The sequence below is a fragment of the Chelonia mydas genome, chromosome 2 (assembly GCF_015237465.2).
Source record: "Chelonia mydas isolate rCheMyd1 chromosome 2, rCheMyd1.pri.v2, whole genome shotgun sequence".
Lineage (NCBI taxonomy): Eukaryota > Metazoa > Chordata > Testudines > Cheloniidae > Chelonia > Chelonia mydas.
In genome coordinates this window covers 182,632,654-182,654,939 of record NC_057850.1, presented here as the reverse complement: position 1 = coordinate 182,654,939, position 22,286 = coordinate 182,632,654, and the positions used below count along the sequence as shown (strand labels likewise).

General features: G+C 41.8%; 1 protein-coding gene and 1 long non-coding RNA gene across 3 annotated transcripts in view; one reads left to right on the top strand and one right to left on the bottom strand.

The window, feature by feature from the left end:
• The window catches only part of LOC114020500, a 43,902-nt gene extending 36,728 nt beyond the window's left edge, over window positions 1-7,174 (top strand). Inside the window, exon 3 of one of the 2 annotated variants that reach the window (XR_003565332.3) lies at window positions 4,507-7,174. This is a non-coding gene — a long non-coding RNA (uncharacterized LOC114020500). The remainder of the gene's footprint in view (window positions 1-4,506) is intronic. The other variant, XR_006288911.1, reaches the window with a different exon arrangement.
• EXOSC7 (exosome component 7) overlaps window positions 7,147-22,286 on the bottom strand; it is a 31,600-nt gene continuing 16,460 nt past the window's right edge. The window contains exons 5-8 of the mRNA XM_037890239.2: window positions 19,223-19,293; window positions 12,996-13,119; window positions 10,744-10,899; window positions 7,147-7,346 (exon numbers count right to left, since the gene is read on the bottom strand). Coding sequence (XP_037746167.1) covers window positions 7,242-7,346; window positions 10,744-10,899; window positions 12,996-13,119; window positions 19,223-19,293 — 456 coding nt within the window. The 3' untranslated portion in view covers window positions 7,147-7,241. The remainder of the gene's footprint in view (window positions 7,347-10,743; window positions 10,900-12,995; window positions 13,120-19,222; window positions 19,294-22,286) is intronic.

Sequence of the window (22,286 nt, the reverse complement as noted above, 5' to 3'; positions counted from 1 at the left end):
AATTGCAGTCTAGGTTCCAGATTTCCTTTGACATTAGGACCACACTAGTCAAGGTTGTTGCTTCAGTGAATAAGGGACTTTTCTCGTGGGTCTGGACCGGCCCTTCAGTGTTTCCAATTCTGCGTTGAAGATAAGATCCAGTCAGTAGTTACAGACAGTTGTGGTCTGTCACTGAGGGATTTGAACTCGATCTAGCTTAACTCCCATGTTGTTTAGCATAGGTGACAGGCCTCCTGGTGACTTGACTTGACTTTAATTAGAGTTGTGGGTGCATTGTGTCTTTCAGTAGGCCATAAAGACCTAGACCCATGTGTGTCTAGCTCCTCCATTTGGCTTCAATTACCCAAGTGGTGATTCTCTGCAGAATACAGATTTAATCTTGATTCTGTTTTCAGAAACAGATCGCTCTACCAGCATAGCTACTAGCTAGCAATAAGAAATGTGTGCATGCACTAGCTGACCTGATGTTCTGGTCTGCAGGGTATCTATGACGGGCTCCCCGGGGTGCAACCTGGGACCAGGGCCGCCCAGAGTGGGGGGGAAGTGGGGCAATTTGCCCAAGGGCCCCCACGAGAGTTTTCAGCGGCACTTCGGCAGCGGGGGTCCTTCACTGGCACCGAACACACCCGGAGTGAAGGACCCACCACCGCTTCTTCCGCTCCGGGTCTTCGGTGGCAATTCTGCGGCGGGGGGTCCTTCCCCTCCATGTCTTTGGCGAAGTGCCCCGAAGACCCGAGGCCCCCTGAATCCCCTGGGCGGCCCTGCCTGGGACTGTGGGACCACTGTAGCCCCTTAACTGTCTCCAACCTGGGCTGTCTCTCTCACAATGCCTTGCTAGTGACAAGCAGCAAGCCCCTCCAGGTGCCGTTATCACTCAGCACAACCTCATGTGGAGCCCCACACCCAGCTAGATTTCATGAATGCTCCCAGAGCCACTCATGAATCACACAGGGAAAGGCACCAGCCATCCCCACATCTCCTTGCACTACCTCAGGAACATACCATCTTGCACTGCTCAAGATTAGCAATGCAAATTTATTAATTGGTTCACCACTTCATCAATGGAAAGTGCATATACACCAGCCTTTGCGAACCTGAGCAGATTTGCCCCACACTTCATACGAACTCACTGGTAAAGATAAACAGTTAAACAAATTTATTGACTGAAAAAATAGATTTTAAGTGATAGGCAAAAAGTCAGTTAGTTACCAAAAGAAATAAAATATAAGCACGCAGTCTAAACTCTCAACCCTATTAGACTGGGCAACCTCTAGATTAAGCAATTTTTCTCACCCCTCTGGATATTGCAATTCATAGTACACAGATTTCACCCTTGAAACCTGGGCCAGTCTCCTCTGTTGGAGTCTTAAGTCTTCTCAGTGTCCTTGTTGCTTGCAGCATAGGTGGGGGCAGGAGAAAGGCCAAGCATGGGGCCCAGGTGTCTGTTTTATAGCCTCAGCCCCATGTGCTTGGGGAGCACAAGGCCAGGCATGTCTGGGGGGCATTGCTGAGTCTCCAGGTAAGGTTGAGAATTCCCCTGGTGCGGCCTCATGCAAGTGAGTCATTGCATTGTAGCTCCCTAGCTGGACAATGGCTGTTGATGGGTTGTTTGACACCCCCCCGGGTGTTGGTTACTTTCCTTGCTGTTGCCTCTGGGGAGCTAATATCCAGCTGATTCCCCAATATACAGCATGTTTTAGTGACAGCCATACAACATAATTCTCTATCCATATTATAACTTCATATGCATTAATGATATACGAGAAATGATTTTCAGCAGATCATAACCTTTCCCCGATACCGCACCTGACCTGCTTTATATGCAAGATCACAATTATATATAAATGAGGAATATGGGGGTTACAGGGCACTCCCCCAAGGTCTAGAATGTCACAGTACCCATGTTCTCCAAGGGTAGGAGTCTCATTATCCACAGCTCTGATTGTTTAACAGTAGGTCCAGTTGGATCTAAAGGATCATCAATGTTAATAAAAGGACAGATGGGAAAACAAATTTTCCTGTCCCTATAGGCTATATTGCTCCATAAGGGTGACAAAAAATGTATACCGTGGCATATCTCTATCCATGATTTAATGTGCAGTCTGTCTAGTTATTTTGAGGAGTACACTTACCTATCTATGGATTTTTCTGGAGTGGTTATTCTGAAGTCAGTATCACAGAAACCCTGATGGTGTTTAAGCACATGCTTAACTTCAAGTGCATGGAATGCCATTACTTTCAATGAGATTATCTGTATGCTTAAAGTTAGGAATGTGAATAAGCACCGTGCTGAATCAGGGTCAAAGTTCTTGGTGTTCCAGTTCCTTAGCTCCCACCAGGGAATTCAGGGGGCCTGGGGTCTTTGGCGGCGGGGGTCCTTCCGCTCCAGGTCTTCAGGGCACTTCGCCGAAGACATGGAGCGGAAGGACCCCCGCTGCCAAAGTGCCGCCGAAAACTCTCGTGGGGGTCCCTGAAAACTCTCGTGGTGTCAGGTAGTGGGTGAGGACAGCATCCGGTTAAAAGAACTGGTGAAATAGTCTATTAAGGCCCAGATCCTCAAAGTTATTTAGGCATCTAACTCTCACGGACTTCAATGGGAATTCGGTACCTGAATACCTTTGAGGCACTGGACCTAAAATGCAATGATTACTCTCAGTTTGGAAACCTTCTGCAGGCAAAACTCCCATTAATGTTAACGCAGAAGGATTTCAGGATGAAGCCCTAAACTAACCCACGCCACCTAGGTGCTGTCTCTGTAGACAATGGTGCTGTCTGTCTATTTTGTAATAAATTAAGGGTTTAGAGGCCCTTACCAAGTTTAGGGCCCTATTGTACTAGGGACTGTAGAAGAGGAAGCTAAGTTGAAACAGCTTTAACAAAACCTAACTCTGCCATGAACTACCACAAAAAGGGTTCATGACCCTGGAGCTGCTACTCTAGGTGAGTCTGCTATATATGTACTTTATATCTGTATATGCACAGACATAGAAGCATGGAAATATCAAACCAATCCCTGTTCCACCAAGCCAAAACAAAGAACACCTTTCACAGCATTATTGACCTACATTAGGCCCCTCTTCTTTGCTTCAGTGGGATGGCCCCATGGCCTAAAAATCCACACAAGAGAGGTGGGATTTCTAAAGCACACCAACATGCTGGATGCTAACTGGCACATGTAGAGCTTGCTGGCATGCACTAAAAGTTCCCTACTGCAAATAGCACTATGTTAATGAGCACTAGGGAATTTTTAGTGTGCTCCAGCAGGGTCCACACTGGCCAGGTGGTGTCAAGCACATCAACATGCTTTAGAAATGACCTCTTGAGTGTGCAGTAGTATTAGGGTTGCCAACCCTCCACGATTGTCCTGGAGTCTCCAGGAATTAAAGATTAATCTTTAATTATGTCATGTGATGAAACCTCCAGGACTACATCCAAACAAAACTGGCAACCCTACGTGGTATGCTGTGTAGACAAGCCCCAACACTATGCTTGGAGATGGACATTAGATCGGATAGACAGCAGCAGAAAAACAAGGGTCAGCTATTTACGTTACGAGGAGAGAGATTGTTTTGTTTTTATTTTATTCATTTATTTTTGGCCCAACCTATCAGGTGCTATTAGAATCCTCTGTTCTAATATGCAGCTTATGAACCATCTACACTCTGAGCAACGGCAATTAAAACTTTCTGGAACAAACACTAAGCTCTCCTGCTCCACAGATGTTTCCTTTTAGTGCTACTGGATTCCTGTCAATGAAAACGTGGCAATATCTGCACAGCAACAGATTGAACTTTCCATCAACCCACATGGCAACTGGAGTTTGTATGAAGAAAATGAGTGCTAGTTGGGTTAGGGTGGTGTTTTGTTTTTGTTAAATACATGCCTCAAAAACTGAAGTTGGCAGGAGAGTCAAATCTCTGCAGGGTGTGTGAGGACAAGAGTGCCATGAAGATCTGCAGGAAGAAGTTGCATCCATTGGGGGTGACATAGGCTAAATATGTCTTTCTGGCTCTCCCCGGTAAGTAAGAAATTTGGTGGTCCATTTGGGATATGACTTTGTACCAGCAAATCTCCAAGGGCAGCAAGGACAATTGGCAGCTGTTTGTAATGCTTTTAGCAGTAGGCACTTCCACCCCTTATTTTTGTAGGTAAGGATGTGTCACTGATGCACTGCCTCCAATGAATGTGAATGAACAATTATTCTGTGTGGGGTGTGATTGAATCATAGAATATCAGTGTTGGAAGGGACCTCAGGAGGTCATCTAATCCTACCCCCTTACTCACAAAAGCAACGCCTTTATCAGAGCAGCACCTCAAAATACTATCTTGGCCTCTATTTTTAATACTATTTCAAACTTGGGCACCGACATTTGGGAGGAGGTGTGGGGATTTTTGTTTAAAAAGGTACCTTAATAAGTGGCCTGATGGTCAAAAGTGCTGAGCTCCTGTCATTCCCATTGAAGTAAACTTGGATTTAGGTATCTAACTTTTAGAATTTTTCCACAGATGGGTGCCTAAAGTTTCTGTTGCTAAGATTCTGAACAGTACCATGTATGGAAACTTTATTCTCTTCTCCAGTACATACTGATCGAAGATGCAAGGACCTGACAACTGTGGAGCCTTGTACACAAGTGACCTGCTGCATTGATCCCTTAGTGCCTGTAAAGCACGTTGAGATGCTACATAACTGCAGACTATCACCGCCAGATTACAAAATTCACTCTGAAAATACCTGTGGGCAACTTTTGGTACCTCACTATTAATCAATAGCATAATGGGCCAGTTAGACCAATTGCTGCTGTCATGCTGGTCGCTTGAAAGTTTGCAGCTAGATTTAGATGCTTGCTGTCGTGTGTATAGCATGGGGCTTTTGTTTTTGAAACCTATTATGCAATACAAACATGAACTAACTGTTTCCCCACCCCTTGTATTTTCCTCCCTACCACCTATAGAATATTATAGCTTGCAGGCTAAGGAATATGCCATAGCTGCTACTCACGTCAAATAAATCTTTGCACAAAATAAACCTGCAACTGAATTGTTCTGTCGATGGACTTCATTAATCATGTGTCATAATTTGTAGTATAAGGCAGAGCAATGAGATGAAACATTGTTCTTGTGTTGTCAGGAGTCACTTTTCTTATCATAATCTCCTGCTATCAGGTATTGAAAGCCTGAATGTTATGCTGAACCTGTGTTCTTCAGCCCATTGGGGGGGGGGGGCCTCAATTTTTACCATCCCCAGAACTTCTCTTACAGCTGAATTTCAGTGGACTAAAGAGGCAGCATGTGTGCTAGGGCTGCATTTATATTTATTTTGAGATGAACTCTTATCCAACAATGGGGAGGCGGGGGGTGGGAAACACAGATATACTGTAAAGGATTCATGGAGACTTGAAAGTACTTTTTTTTTTCCCCCCTAATCACTTAGATAACAGATATGATTTCTAATTTAACATGGTGGTCTGCAAAAGAACCTACAGCCCACCTCCCCTGAAAGAAACCTCTCTTTCAGTTCTTAATTCTGAGATGTTACACTAAAAATGTTAGGAAGCTTAAATAATGGAAACTGGAAAAAAAACAACTTGGATGACATGCCCCAAAGCATGTTAATTTCTTTCTGGAGGACAGCGACCTCAATGTTTATGCAAAAGGATCATTCCAAACAGCTGTAAGCTTTTGGCTGAAATATTCAGCTTCTTCAAATTATTTATTTAAACTTTTCCCTCCAGCTTTCTCTTCCTCCTCTCTGTTGAATGCAGCACATCATTCTTTTAGCTATGTCTAACAGAAGCTGCACATACATTGTCCAAACTACTCTGACTTAAAGGTTGACGTTGTCCTATACAATTTTATCCTGCATCTACTCTCCTATATGCATCTGAGTTTTGAGAACTTCAGCTAAGGAGTGAAATCAAAACTTATGAACTGATGTCTTAACTTCCTACAAAACCTACTTTAGAGCAGATTCTGCTTTCTGAGATCATCACGTAGGGGCGAGGAATGTTAGATGTCAAGTGAAGAGTAAAATGCAAAGTTTTCACACTATACAGAGTTAAAGTGATCTCTCAAAACTGGGAGAGAATGGACAACAAAATGGCAGATGAAATTTGGATATTATGTGCTAAGTAATGCACACTGGAAAAAAAAATCCCAGCTACACATATATGGTGAGGGATTCTAAATTAGCTGTTACCACCCAAAAACAATCTTCAGAGAACTTTTGAACATGAGGCCAAATCTTCTGCTCAAGATGCAGCGGCAGTCAAAAAAGGTTAACACTATGTTAGGAACAGGATAGAAAAATATCATGTCACTATATAAATCCATGGTGCACCCACACCTTGAATATTGTGTCCAGCTCTAGGTACCTCTTCTCAACAAGATACCTGTACAGTGGGACTGGAAAAAGTTCACAGAAGGGAAACAATGGTTTGGAAATAGTTCCATACAAGGAGGGACTAGCATTGCTTCTTCAGGAGTTATACCGTTGCATCAACTGGTGCTGCCTGGTGCAGTGTTAACTGAGACTGGCGGTCTGACCAGCTATTCAGGGGGGAGCAGCAGTTAAACTCCCACTTCACACCTCAATTTCACATTTGGAGCTTTGGCAAGGGGTGCAGAAAGGAGAAAAGCCAGTCAGAGCTGGAAGCTAAATTTGACACTTCTCTTCACATTAGAAAAGGGGGGAAATAGGACTCTAAAGGATAAACTAACTTTGGTCTTAAATGCAAATTAGGAATTTATGTTTCAGCTATTGTTCATAAGCACGGAGCTAGATGTCCAGTTCAAACTAACTCATGAAATCAAACGTTCTTTGATTAGATAATCCCCAATTACTTCAATTTGTGTTATCTGCATAGTGAATAAAGCAACTTCTACAGCCAAATGCTGATTTCCAGTGTGCAACTGCTCTTGTTTTGTAGAGATGGAAATTTTTTTTTGGCCACACAAACTAATTTAGAAGTGTCCACGCAAGGTAGCTGTATTGACTGTTAGATTAGTGCAATTCCTGGGTACAATTCAGAAGTCAGTCTGAAGCATTTCAAATTAATTTATTTTCATTTAAGACTTAGTTAAGTTTCCTCAGGCTATGCTAACTGCATTTTAAAAACCTCTTCAACATGGTTAGGACACATGACAACATTAAAACCAAAAATATCCTTTATTTCACATACAAACTGACAAGATCATGCTTTGAAAAATAACTTGAAAATTTATATCTGCATTGATGAAACTCATCATCCTAGGAATCCAACCTTCTGTCGTGTTGTCCCCAGACTCTCTTCTTTGTCTAAGATCTTCTGTAGGGAAGCGTGCAATGTTTTGCCTACCCGTTTTCCTGTCTGTAATGCAAAGAAGGCAAGACAAAGCTGAGGCATCCAACTAACAGGAACAGAATTTATGTGGAACACTTCCCCTTCTGTCAACTATTTTTTCCCTTAATGAGTAATATACACCAGCTGTTGTAAAGGGCATAGCTGAACTAAGACAAACAGCATGTGTGGGACTTTTAACTTGATCAAAAGTTTTGGAAAAAACCCTCCAAAGCAAAATTGTTCAAACCAGGGGCAAGTGCGCCAATTCATCAAAAACTCAGTGGGCCAGATTCCCTAGTATGAGCTTGCCCCAGGCAGGAGCCTCACAGGGGCTAGATTTGGTCTGTAAATGGCCAGGAGAAAATTTTCTTTGCAGCAGGGAACTCTCCAATGGCATAAACACAGTAGAAGCAACTCCTGCACCAGCTTCCTCCCCGATATCTCTAGTATAGGGACATACTGAAAGAAAACACACATGGGAGGAGAGCCTGCACCCACCCTCTGCTGGCAAAGATCTCTTAGGTATCTTATGGCAGTGGTGTAGATCAGAACTTCCCCTAGGCCTGGCTGGCACAGGATCATGGAACCATAAGATTCCCTGAGCAGAGAGGAACCCAGCTCACTGTCCTTAAAAGGTCAATGGGCAGCTCAAGCTGTGGGTATTGAATAGAAACTACGGCCAAGTTGTCTGAAGAAAACTGCTCCTCAATTTTATAACTAGAGACCCATAAAACTACCTACCATTTAATTGGGGCAAGACCAAGCTCTACATGGGGGCATGAAACCATAAAATGAAGCAGATGCTCTGATCAAGGAGCCAGGCTATTGAGAAGGATACTACAACTCCCGCAGCGCCTCCTCATGCAGTAATGTTCTGTAGCCTCAGGAAGAGCATTTGGGGCAAGCTTGGGAGAGATGGGGTGGTATAGGACTATGTGGATCCACTGACCAAAACTCCTCATGTAGGGAAGGTGCAGAAGTTGTTACAATCAATGGGCTGGGGTAACGCTGCAGCCCCAGGGGGTAGGATGAAGTATTCTGCTCCACTCCCACACCAGATGTCTAGCCCAGCTATCTCCAACACAAGGCTCCTTTACCCTTGCTTGGTGTACAGGTCCTGTCTTTCGCCCACGGTCATCTCAGTTATTTCTGCCTGACTCCCTCACAGAGGACTTTAATCCAGTAAGAGGTGTAGCTTTGGCACCTTTCCAAAGCTGAGCAGTCATGCTGCTTTCCTAAAAGCGATGTGCTGGCTGGAATGTCTGTTCACCCCAAGGCTGATAAAGCTGAATGTTTTCTGGGCTGGAGTCAATCCACTGGAGGATATAAGTGTGTCAAGCAATAGTTCTGAAACTGTTCCATTTCACAGACCCTGTGCTTTTGGCTTTGTTCGTTCCATCCGTTCCCCAAACAGGCTGCCGTGTTGGGAACAGGACCAGTCAGACCCCCAGCCAAAGAAAGAATTCTTTGCTTCCCCTCAAAGCCTTGTCTTGTTTATTTCAGTGAAATGCATCACCACTTAAGGAGGAGAGATTTCTTTAAAACAGGTGAGGGGCAACATAGCATAGTGGGCTACTGAGTTAAGTTTTAACTCTTAAGTTGTCACAGGAGTCAATACTTGTTTGTACAGTAACATTTAGGAGCTTTTGTAAATCTGGCCCTAAGTAAGTTAGGTGCCTAATTGCCTTTTTTCCAATGGGACTTAGGTGCTTCACCTGCTTATGTGTTTTTGAAAATCCCATTAGGCTCCTATCTCCATCATTAGGTGCTAAATACCTTTGAAGTATAGTATCTGACCCTTGGAGCATACACCTTTAAATGTTCAAAGCTCTGTACCAACACAGATCCTGAGAGCACACCTGTGAGGCAGGCTAGAAATTACTATTTTCATTTTACAAATGGGTACACTAAGGCACAGAGGTGAAATTACTTTTTCCAGAGCAAACAGGAGCTCAATGGTCGAGCCAAGATTAACACCCAGGCTTTAAATTGCATCAAGAGAAAGTGAAGTGAAGTGTCATGAGTGCTTAGCATGTCATTTCCACTTTAACCGGTTGCTTTTACACCTGGCTCCAACTTCTGCATTCCTCACTACAGCTGGTGAGGAATTTGACAAAAACATTGTTTTGCTGGAAAATGCCTATTTGTCAAAATAAACGTTTTGCAGGAACATACTAGTTTTGACAATAGTTTCAGGTCCAGCATGTAACTGGGAGAGAGAACCCCAATAATAGTTAAAAGCCTTGTGGTTAAACCACTCGCCTCGATGTGGAAAACCCAGGTTCAAGTCTCTGCTCTACCTGATTCAGAGCACAGACTTGAACCCGAGTCTCTTACATACCAGCCGCGTGCCCTAGCCACCGAGCTATTAATTCTGGAGCTGGCGTCCCTCTGCTTTCTCATCAATGCTTCTAAAAAGGTATGTTTCATCCCAACGCAAAAGGGGAAAGGTTTTTGAAATCTCAAATTTTCACATGATGGGGAAACCATTTCTGACCTAGCTCTATTTCTCACTAGGGCCATGTTTATGCCAAATGTGAAGGTTTTCAGAAACAAAGCCAATTTTGAATTAAAGTGCAAAGGAAATAGACAAAGCTTGTGTACAAAATTCATTTGTATATACTGGGCATGAGAAATTTCATTTGTATATACTGGGCATGAGAAATTTCATTTGTATATACTGGGCATGAGAAAGTCTGGGCATGAGAAATTTCACACCAAAGGGAAGCTTCTGAGAGAGGCCTAAAGAAGGATTTAAAGTGAAATTCCCAAGTCAACTTGAACTGCAGCCAGCTACCACAGTATTTCTTTATAAATATTTTTATAGAAAGGGAAGAAGATCACATCAGTTAAAAGGACAGATACAAAGATATTAAAACAAAATGTGAAAAGTAAAGTCCTATGATTGTAACGATTACTAGCTAAATAAGTTAATTTAAAAACATGAAAAACAAGCTATGAAAATTAAAGAATATGTGAAGTACCAGTTCACAAGTTCCAGTTCTGTTCTGTGGTAACTGCCGTATGTTAAAGAAGTTTTGTTTTCCTTTGAGTTTCAAAGAGAAATTATCAGACTTGAAACATGTTCTTTATGAATCATAGACTTTAAGGTCAGAAGGGATTTGTAAATAATGTTAGTCACCTTGACTTTGAAGAAGTTTTGCTAGTATGGCACTACTATATAAAAGAAAACCCAGATTATCGCAGTGTCCGAGGGGACATTGCAAACGGTCCGCATAAGCGAAATTCATTCCCATAGGTATTTCAGATTCCTTGGAAGCTGTCTGGGACCTTCCACAAGTCACTTTTTGCACCTAAGTAAGTTTTCAGTATCCCTTTAATTATGCCCACACTGCAATTTTTCATATGCGCAAGATCCACCCCTCCATTTTGTGTGCAGAAGTTGCGAGTCAGCACTTCTTACCTCCATCATCTCAAAGATACTCTCTGGATCAAGACTACCGTTCCCCAATTTCTTCATACACGTGAAGGTACCTCTGCTGGTCACAGAAAGGAGCAGGCTGGCCAAAGAACAAGCTTCTTCCTGAAGGGTAGCATCAACCACATGCCTACAACCAATCTGCAGAACCAAGGACATATTTTACTTTTGGATTTTTAAAAACTGTGTGTCCAGCTAATTATGAAAAAGCTCCTTACTGGGTGATGGAATTAAGAGTATTGGAGGTAATGCCACCAAACCACTAACCTGTCAGTTTATCTGTATGCTACAATCCTAAGAAATAAAAATATTGTCTGGTCATTGGTTTTGCTCATGTGCTAAATCACTGCAGATGTGTCAGTCATTAAATATAAACCCTTGATATAGGGCACTGTAACTGCTGACAGTGCAACGTTACTGTGTGTGCATGCTTATAAACATACTATGTACATAGGATAAATATGCACCTTTGGCCACTTTACCTACATTCTGACTCTTAATTCATCCACATGGAACTTAGTTTAACATCCCAAACACCTGGCAATAGTGAGAAGCTCCTTTAAAATTTTATACACATTTTTTAAAAAGGATCAACTTTTCACCCCAACTGTGGAATTTTATCCACAAAAGTTACCCATGCCTGAGGCTCAGGAGAGGTGAGATTCAGTCTCTGACTCAGTGACAGCTTTTATTATTATTTATGTAACACTCAGAAAACAGAATAATTTGCATGAGAGCATGCAAGCTGTCTCATGACCAAGCCAAGAAGGACAGTTGACACTATGGCAATTGCTGTGTAGCTGGAAAGGTTGAAGAGATGGGCAGATAATTCACTGTTAGAAAACAAAGTGATGCAAGTGGGATATCCAACACACACACAGAATGCAACTGACTTTACAGAATTTAAGAAAATAGTGATACTGAGAGGGAGAGTAGACTTGACAGCTATGAACAAGGAGTTCTGCTTCCTGCTCTGAGTCCCTGCTGTGTGTAGGTCACTTAGCTTCTCTGTGCCTTAGTCCCTCTATTTGAAAAATGATGGCAATAATTAGGGCCCTACCAAATTCACAGCCATGAAAAATGGGTCACAGACCGCGAAATCTGATCTCCCACCGTGAAATCTGGTGTTGTGTGCTTTTACGCTACATTATACAGAGTTCACTGGGAGACCAGCGATTCTCAAATTGGGGGTCCTGACCCAAAAGGGAGTTGCAGGGGGGTTGAAAGGTTATTTTAGGGGGATCGTGGTATTGCCATGCTTACTTCTGCGCTGCCTTCACAGCTGGGTGGCCAGAACGCAGTGGCTGTTGACCTGGTGCCCAGCTCTGAAGGAGCACTGCCACCAGCAGCAGCGCAGAAGGAAGGGTGGCAATACCAGACCAAGTCCACCCTTAATTCTGCTCTCCTGCCTTCTGAGCTGGGTGGCTGGAGAGTGGTGGCTGCTGATTGAGGGCCCCGCTCTGCCTTCAAAGCTGGGCTCCCGACCAGAAGCTGCCGCTGGCCAGCTCTGAAGGCAGGGCCGCTGCCGGCAGCAGCGCGGAAGTAAGGGCAGCAGTACCACAACCCCCCCCAACAATAACCTTACAACCCTCCCACAACTCCTTTTTGGGTCAGGACCCTTAGAGGCACAACACTGTGAAATTTCAGATTTAAGTAGCTGAAATCATGAAATTTACTCTGTTAAAAATCCTATGACTGTGAAATTGACCAAAATGGACTGTGAATTTGGTAGGGCCCTAGCAATAACGCTTACCTGTCTCACAGGGTGTTGGTGGGCCTGAGGTGAGCTCCATCAACAAAGTTTCTGTTTCTTCAGTGGCTCACCAAATAGGTTTGCAACATTTTAAATGGCTAACAGATATTATGTTAGCATATTAGAGAAACCAGTGCTAGTGTCCACTTCACTATGAGCAAGCAGCTGACGGATGGATAGTTAATTGTTCCAGCTCAAGAATACAGCAGGATTAGCTACTGAAGATTTCCACTCCACCAAGACACACAACTTGAGAGGGAGATGGAACATTCTTTTCACAAAGATTTCCTTTCCCGCCTCCCAAGTCAAAAAATAAATTCAAGGATGGAAGCCAAGAACTTATTTTTAGTATGGGGGTATCTCATGGCTCTGGTCATTAAAGAAAAGATGGTTTCTCCCAACCCATAGTGCCAGGTCAATTCCTGTAGCCAAAGTCTATAGAAGAGTCACAAGCTAAATAATTTACAAACTTCTACAGGCTTACTTTGCTTAATGTGATGATACAGGGTACATTATCCACATTAAGTCGAATACAGTCATAAGGGTCATCAGAGAGCTCAATCTCCTTTGATCCTTCTTCATCCTCCAAAACACGCACTTTGGGTATCCTATTGAAACAGAAGCATATGCAAAACTTACTGGATATTACTTTACCACTCTCCAATCTGTTATGTAGGCCTGCCCCATTCCTAGAGAAAATAAAGCTGTTAAGCGTTGTAAAGATAACTTTTCCATGCTTCTTTTTAAAGAAAGGGAATGCAGATGAAAGACTACTAAAAAACACCAAAAACAAACATGCCCATTTTTAGTCCTGAAGGATTTTAGCCTTAATTCTAAAGAATGCTTCTGATCTCCATAGTCACATCAGTTAATGATAAAATGCTTTTTTTGTTTAAACATACCAGCAAGTAAGTGATCAACTATACATTGTCAGGGCTCAGGGGAGAAACCAGTGCTTACATGGCAAGAATGAGTCCTTACAAAAATCCATTTCTTCAGAATTAGGTTAATTTAAATACTAAAGCTTCTCGTTGTTACAGTTACACAACTACGCTATGAAGCAACTGTCAAGTGATGCAATGATGTCATCTAGGGTCTGCGGATGGCAACTTCTCGGGTTCTGCTGCTTCTGCGTATAGTTTAAACAAGCAGGAACAGAGTTAAGCTAACAAAGCTCTGATCTTGTTTCAGTGCTACAATCCATAATCCTGTGGGTGGCAGTGAAACTCGTGCCAATTTTGTGTTGCTGCTAATGCTGGGAAAAGCTATGACCAGAAGCAGACATAAGCACTAATGTTATTCAAGGAGGAAGGAGACTAACTACTGGGGGAAGGCTAGAGTGGCAGAATGCTTTCCTCACCAGTTGAGAGATTCTCCCCCTTCTACAGTAGGGCCTCCTGGCAGCTAGTAGAGGTAGATATGAAAAACAGAGCCATCAAGCAGGGTCCCAAGAGAAGCTTCAGTAGAAATGCCAGCATCCTCCATAAAAACTGGGATGTCAGGGGGCTGGACCTCTCACAAAGGTGCTAGTTTGACTCTCAACCTTCAAATTTCACGTCTACCTCTGGCTCGCAGGTTTAGGCCTTCAACTAGTGTCAAGAAGCATGCAGTCAATTTTTCAGTCCCTGTGCTAGACATCTGCCAAACGGAAATTACCCCCTCACATTCTTGATCAATTCCATTATTCCTATCAGCCACAGCAATGAAAATCAAGAGGCACAAGTTCGGAGAAGTATATAGGATGGGATAACCTTGTATAGGTGAATGTTTTAGGACACATTCCCCACTTAGGAGGAGTCTAATCAAGAGAAAGAAATGAATTCTTCAGACATCTTCATCCAGAACAGATTTTACACTTTAACAAAGAAGGATTATATATACTTTTCCCAAACCCTTTGTTCAACAGACGAAGTAATGCCTGAGATCTTCAATTTCACATATTACTTAAAATGTGAATGTGAAGGATAAGTCTCTATATTTTAAAATTTGTCAGACTTATAGGACATAGTTGGCCATATTATATGCACAGTATGTATAAATTCCATGGAAATTTAAAAAAAAGATGAACATAACATTCTTATGGTAATGAATAAAAGATCAGTTGGAACAGTTTCCAAATAATCATTTGCTTTATTTTTCCTGCCCATAACGTGAAGGCCATGTTCAGCCCTGGTGCAATTCTGATGGAATCCATTGGTGTAAGACGGCTGCTTCCCCTCAGGGATGAATATAGCATGAAAGCTCTTACTTTGTAGGCCAGTAAAAAGAAAACAGATCTCCCATGTCTGTGCACTTTCCTTGAAGATATAACACACCTCAGTGCATCTCTGAAAAATTAGCTTTGGTAACTGGATGACATCTAACAGCAATATTTGTTTATATTAATACTTTTACAGCACAGCGTCGTGTGTGTTACAAATTAGACTCTCTGCATTCTGTACCATCTTTTAAAGTAAAATATCTGGACAGCTTTAATGAACATTTTTTCCTTACAGGAGCAAAGTATTTTGTTTTGTTTTTTTAATCCCTGGAAACTATTTTAGTTGCAGTTCATATTGAGTCCTAAGGGCAAGTGCTTCGTAACAGCTTAAACATCTGCAGAGAGAAGAGGCATATTCCCTGCATAATACTGACCAACCAAAACAAAAATCTTTTAAAATAAACAGAATGCATCTATTTTGTATAGTCTTACATAACTGCATCTAAAGCACTCTGTAGTGTTATATAAGATATTTTCAGCTGAAAATTAACAACACTTTATTTACAACTGAGAGGGCAAGACAGTTAGCTGGTTACACATAGGCTGATACAAGATGACATGTTATAAAGGAGAAGGCTCTTGAGCCAACAGCAACAAGGTTGTTTGGAGGGATAGAATCAGAGCAGTGTGCTAGACAAGCAGAGAGACTAGAAGAAGGCTAAAATCAAGTCCATAGAAAGCAATCTTTAACCCCTGTTCTGAATTGCATAGGAAGTGGAAAGCAACGTACACAGAAGGCAGCAAGTAGTAACGCATCTCCATATGCTGCAGTTGCAAGAGCTAGTATTTGGAAAGTCGCTAGAGGAAGGAGTTGCATTACTCAAGGCAAGAGGAGATGAAGTCATGGACAAGAACAAACATCTACTAAGACAAGAGGGGACAGCATGAGCTGGGCAGACAGAGAAGAATATTAGTAGCACGAAAGAAGTGGGGAGGTGATCACAGCTACCTTGGTAAATAAGCAAGAAGTAGAAATAGATTTTTGCAGGATCAAGGGCATTCCTGGAAAGCATCAGATTCCCCATCTCTTGTGAAAAGCCCTCTCTCCAGAACCCAGACTAAGCAAATTGTAAATCTAATCATTCTATTTTTGTGCACTCTACTTATTTGTTGAGGTCCCACAATAGTGTTAAAACCTGCAGAAGGTTCATCAGTGCAGCAACTGCAAAGCCAGCACAAGAGTACCCAGTTGCACACCAGCAATGCTCTCAATTCAGTGCAGGAGGTCTAGAACTGCCACCTGCAAAACTAGCTTTACATCTGCAAGTGGTCTCTACTGGTGCCCCGGGGGGGGGGGGGGGGGGGGGGGGGGGGGGGGGGTTGGAGTCCATCACTACCTTGTTATTGGGTAAGGGGCAGAGTGACATCTAATGTTGATATAGTGACTATTTTCAGTTACAAGTGCCTAAAGTCACAATCTATCTAGCTTTTGCCAGTGTTACAATTATGCATATGCCATAATAGTTTAATATGCTAAACCACAGCACTGTATTTGTACATTTATGCAATAACTTGAGGAATGTTGTTCCAGGCCCCAACATACAGAGGTTTGTGTTCCAAAACACAACAGTGGATATACAATGGGGCAAATTCAGCCCTGGCGTATATACAGCTCCACTAAAATACAGATTTCTACTACAGCTGAATGTGCCCTAAGTGCCTTTAGATACCTACTTAGTACTAGAACTGAAGGAATACTATTCAATTAGTATTCGGTGAGTCATTTAAAGCTGTCTAAACAATGCAATATTTATTAATTAAATATGCCATCATATTAGGTCACCATCTTGGATTCCTTGAAGCCTAAAGAAAGGATTGCCCATAGCTATGATGGAAGCTATACAAGCTTGGTTTTAAGGATAAAATTATGGCTCTACAAGGCTCAGATAGGCATTTGAGAACTAAATGCTTCAAAAACAATGGCAGCCAGAACACACTAATTTGGATTCCAGGTTTCAAGCAAGAGCTGGTCTGATATAAACACCTTTGAAAACAGGTTTATAATGGAAATTTGGTCACAAAATTACTATGAAGGAAAAGTAATATAGCTATGAGAGACAAGTTCAGGACAGTTAGATTTGAATTGTCTGGCATTGATAAAAATACTGAAGTTAGTTTTTAAATAGACCAACGTGATTGAAGTGATATTTTTCTGGTGGGCTAGTAGCTGTTGTAGGAAACTTCAAAGTAATCTGTAAAGTAGTAAATATCTGGAACTAAGAAAAGGGGAAGGAAAGAATGACTAGATTGCATAGTGGATTAGTGCCTTTCACCTCTGAAGGACAGAGCTTAAGTTCTTAGTTCACAAATAAAAGTAAGTTTGGTGGATTCTTCACGTTCCTCACAACAATAGCTCTTCCCAGTTCATGCCAGTTGTGCTAAAGTGAAATAAGCAAGAATCTTGTAGGTCAAAACTGAAAGAAGGTACTGGCAGTGGCTTTGGAGAAGCTTAGACAGTGTTTGCCCACACTAGTCCAAACTCAAGCCATTAGTCTCTCACTCTTATAAGTGCCATGAAGCTAACTCAAATGCTAGATGAAAGATATCTAGTTTAAAAGGCACTGTTTTTGAAAGAACTATTAAAGCAAGCACAGCACGAATCATGTCCTCCAGTGTTAGCTTGCAATAAGTTTTTCCTAACCCAATGCTGTTCTGTTTTAGTTTTTGTATTTTCTTTATATACAGTATCCTTCAAAATAGGACTTCTGTTTAAACTACATTTCAAAAAGCCCAGATATCTTGTACATAAAGCACAAACAAGTGATCTAAAAAAGAACCATGGAACAGCAGCTGTTACAAACTAAACTTAGAATTTAGACTAACAGCATCCAGGCAGCTTTCCCATAAAATCGTTTTGCAACATTTTTTCACCCTTAGCAAGTTCGCAAGTCTTTGGCAGCTTCCCAATGTGTGAGAATATAACTTTTAATGGATTCCACATTACAGGAACACTTTACTCCTTTAAAAAAGCCACCATGGAGATGATTAAAACAGGAGATCGTTCAGTAAAATACCAACAGGAATGAAGTATAGCAGAGTTATTGTCTCAACCTCTCTCCCCCACCAGGACTAGAGGGGTATTAACAGGCCACCTTAACACATTTCAAGGGACTAATCAAGGTAACTACTTATGCTAAACAACCTGTTCCACCTTATATTTAGCTGTGACACTCTGAATATGCTCTCCAGATCTAAAGAAGAGCTCTGCGTAAGCTTGAAAGCTGGTCTCTCTCGACAATAGAAGTTGGCCCAATAAAAGATATTACCTCACCCATCTTGTCTCTCTCAATCTCAAGAGACTTTCTTCATGTCTGAACAAACAGATTTTAACAACCTGATATACGTCTTCAAAACCATGCTTTTTTCCTTGTATGATGCTTTTCAACCATAGAGCTGCAATCGGATTTCACTCTGGCGTAACTCAGGAGTAACTACTGAAGCCAATGGAGGTTCAGTACACTGCTGTAGAACAGTTTGAGATCACCTTCAGACCTCTTGCGCCTGCAACAAACTTTAACTTTGGGAAAGCTATTCTGGAGTCTCACTATGCAACATTTGGCAACTTTTGTTCACAAGATCACTCATCACACTCTTGTTGGAAAGAATTTGCTGCAAAGGTTTATTGACAAACTAGAAATGTAACATTTGCCTATTGGGGACTTTCTTCATCTGGTTGTACGTAGAACCTACCCATTCAGCTGAAGTATTGGCTAACTTACTCCTGTAAGTGCGAATCCATGTCGCCAAATTTAGCTATCGCTAGCAGGCAGATGAAGAAATGGCATGCAAAGTGCCTCTGCTCCAGACTCCCTGCCTTCCATCACGCAGAGTAGGTAGCAAAGCAAAATTGATGGTTTTGTTAATGACATCGCACTTGCGCAAAGGTTTGCTGAACTCTGGCACTCACCGACACTTTCCTTCTCTCAGTCAACAGTTCTGTGAAGAAACTATGAACCAGGATTCATGTTGTTTAATGCAAAAGAAAAAACTCAATTTTTTTTATACAGGAATTTAGAGCTGGTGACAGCCTGACAGCCCTATTGACAGAGGAAGTGATTTTCAGAGGTGCCAAGCACCTGCAGCCTCCATGGGCTTCAGCCTGTCTGGAAATTAGGACATGAAGGTCTTTATAATTATACACTGCTGCCAAAAAATAAGCTTTTTCTGAAGTTGGCCATGTTTAAAGGGGTGACAAGGTAACACCTACCACGCTCATTCAATCTTTCAACTCTTTGCTAATAAGCATCCTTGTCATGAAGGAGGACGCTTGCCCAACAGAAACTGGACCGAAATCACTAATTCATTTCAGCTGGATGTAAATGTTCAGTTTTGTATCTGGATGCAAGTTGACCTAGACAGCCAATCCCTTAATTTTTGTTTTAATGTTTAAGCTTTAAAAAAGTGCTCAGAAAGTATTTATCCTCCCACGAAAATTAAGAACTGTGCCTTACCTTGTATTAAAGAGAGCTGCCTTCACTGCAATAGAGATTGCATCGAAGAGGTTGCCACCACATTCCAATAACTGGGGTAAAAACACAAAACCCATAAACTATTATAAGAAAATCAAAATATTCCCTAAATTGTTGTGACACTGAAACACTAAAAAACTTTCTATATTTAATTATACTCAATGCTACCTATGAAGTCACAGCCAACTATACTAGATCAGTTTCTTTCCAGAATTGCACTTTGAAGTGAATGCTTTCAAATGCAATTTTAAAACCATCAAATATACGCAGCACAGTGCACAGCATAGTGATCACAAAAATGCAGTGGTAAGGATTATTTTTAGAAGAGCATTCGTTACCACTACAGCTACTTGAAAAACTCTAAAACTTTCAGTGAAAATTGAAGGGGTATAAGTTGTTGAAAATAATTTTTTGTCAAATGTGAAATTCAGGAAGTTTCAGCCAGCTGTAGTTATGGCAATACTTAAAAATAAAAACTCAGAATAAGAGAGTTATGGCTTTCATTCTTAACCTATGTAATTCTTCTTCTTTTAAAAATCTACCCAACGAAAGCACTTGCCCCTATCTCAACAGGAGATGCATGGATGCACCAATCTACTCGGCTCATGTGAAGATAGTGGATTAAGTTTCACAGTGTACAGTTCTGAAGTATGGCCAATGTAATCAGCATAGAAAACTAAAAAGCCTACGAGAAAATGAACTCTAAATTAACTAAGGGTTACATTTCAGACTGATTACTTGTACCAAGACAGACTGTTGACCGAAAGGTGAAACTGACAAAAGGTGAAAGCAAAAGTTAAAAGACACAGGGTGACCAAATTACTGCTACGCAACAATTGCTGGATACACAGAAATTAGCCTGCCATTTTCAGTAGTTATTGGATTTTACTGGATAAATGCAATAAAACCACTCTATAATAATTAAAAAAAAGACAAGATGTGTCTGTACTGTAATTAAGGTTATGTTCAGACCTCCAATATAAACTTTTATTATTTGTAATACAGTAGCTCCTACAGGCCAGGGACCCATTGTGCTACCCATGGTACAACTTTTTCAAAACAGTATCTTTTAAACGAACATTCCTACATGGTGACTGTTTGTTTGTTCAATCTGTTCAGTTGAGTTGTGGGAAGAAAAAAAAGCTACCCATTCCTCTGCAAACCACAATAAACTCAAGAGTGGTTAAATAAAATGCTAAGCCTGGCCCAGCCCTAATCCTCCTTGAGAAAAAGTCTCCAAGTCAGTAGTGACAGAAAAACCCCTTCTACAGATGCTCAACAGGAAATGGCTAAGATTTTACTAGAGCCTAATGTAGCCTTCCCATGTGTATGCTGTGCTGTTAAGGAGGTGGAAAAACCGCACGCTCATTCTCCCCATCCAGTACGACAGACTGCTGGGGCAATTTGTGTGAAGAGGATTATAAATGTGGCAATCGTGACAAAAGCCTCCTAAAAGCCAGTCTTTAACATCAGCAACAAAAGGAAACTGTAGGTGTGAAAAGACTGCAGATCCATGGCTTAGGGTGTTTCTGAACTCACTGTGCTGCTCTAGGGGTAATGGAATTTTTTGCATCTAAAAAAAGTAGAATGATCATTTCTTGAGACCACTATCATATAACCAGAGCATTAGCTGAGAGCCCCTGGGTGGGTTCTGCATACAAATTTGTAGTCTAATTAACTCCTTTTGGTTCAGTCTACTGAACGTTAAAAGTGTGACTGTGCAACCAATTAAGACAAGTCTCGACTATCCTGGAGATAAAATACAGGCCATTAACAAAGAAAGTATCTTTCTTTTTAGATGAGTGACTTCACATCAACACCATCTGTTAAAGAAATCGCTTCTCCCTTTTCTCCTGAAGTTGCATATACTGGTCAAACCTTACCCTCAAATAAGAGCTGAAACTCAGATACTTCTGTGGAATTGTGCATGGTTATATAGATGGCAATAAGAAATGGCGCAAGAACCCACTGAAATCAGATATCTTTCAGAACAAGCTATTTTAGTAACAAATATATTCTATGCACTCTATTGCATATCCAAGAATGCAGGTTTTTTAAAAACTTCTGACAGAAATTTAATGAGGTTTATTCTCCCCTCAACTTACCGTGCCACTCCCACTAACATGAAAAGGAGCTATTCTTATGCATCTAGCGGAAAATGCAGTAAAAAGGGTTCTCTCATTAATTTGCTCATCATTACACTTTCAAAAACAGAAAAGTCCACTTGATATTAGTGTGGACATTACAGATAATTCCACCGTAATGTGCCATTAGTATAACGTTAAAATGTAGTACAGTGAGCACTCTCACAGAGAGCGTGGCAGAAATACCTATAAATATTGGACTCTTACTGCATTGTAACATCGTTACTCTACCTTATGGTATTCCCTATAGTTATAATAGGAAATGGCACAAATATCTTGGTAAATTTAAACACTGAGATTTGAAAAGATCCGTACATTAATGATGCTTGTTGTAGCAATACCAGTAGTCACTCCTGAGGGATTCTGCACACAAAAAAATAAAAATTCTATGCACAATATTTTAAAATTCTGCAAATTTGGACAATAAATAAATGTGGAGGCTCCAGCATGGCAGTGGGGAGCACAGTCCACTGGCTGCAGAGGTGGGAGATCCTGTAGCCCCTCCCCAGATACGGACTCAGTGTTGAGGCTGCACCCAATCCTGACACAGTGCAAGGGCTGGGCCTGCCCCAGAAACATGATGGAGCCCTGCCCCTCCATGCAGGTACACCAGGTGTGGGCAGGCAGGCTCAGCCTGGCAGGATCCAAGTGTGGAGGGGCTTAGTGTGGGGGGGATCCAGGTGCAGGGTGAGAGGGTTCTATGTGGGGCAATCTGGGTGTGGGTGGCTTAGTGTGGGGAGGGAGAATCCGGATGCACAGGGGCAAAGACACTCTGTAGGGGGGTCCAGGTGTAGCTGGTTGTGGCTCAGTGGGGTGGGGGTCTGGGTGCGGGGGCTTGTTGCGGTGGTCCAAGTGCAGGAGAGTGGGACTAGTTGGGGTGGGGGTTTGGGTGCATGGGCCTC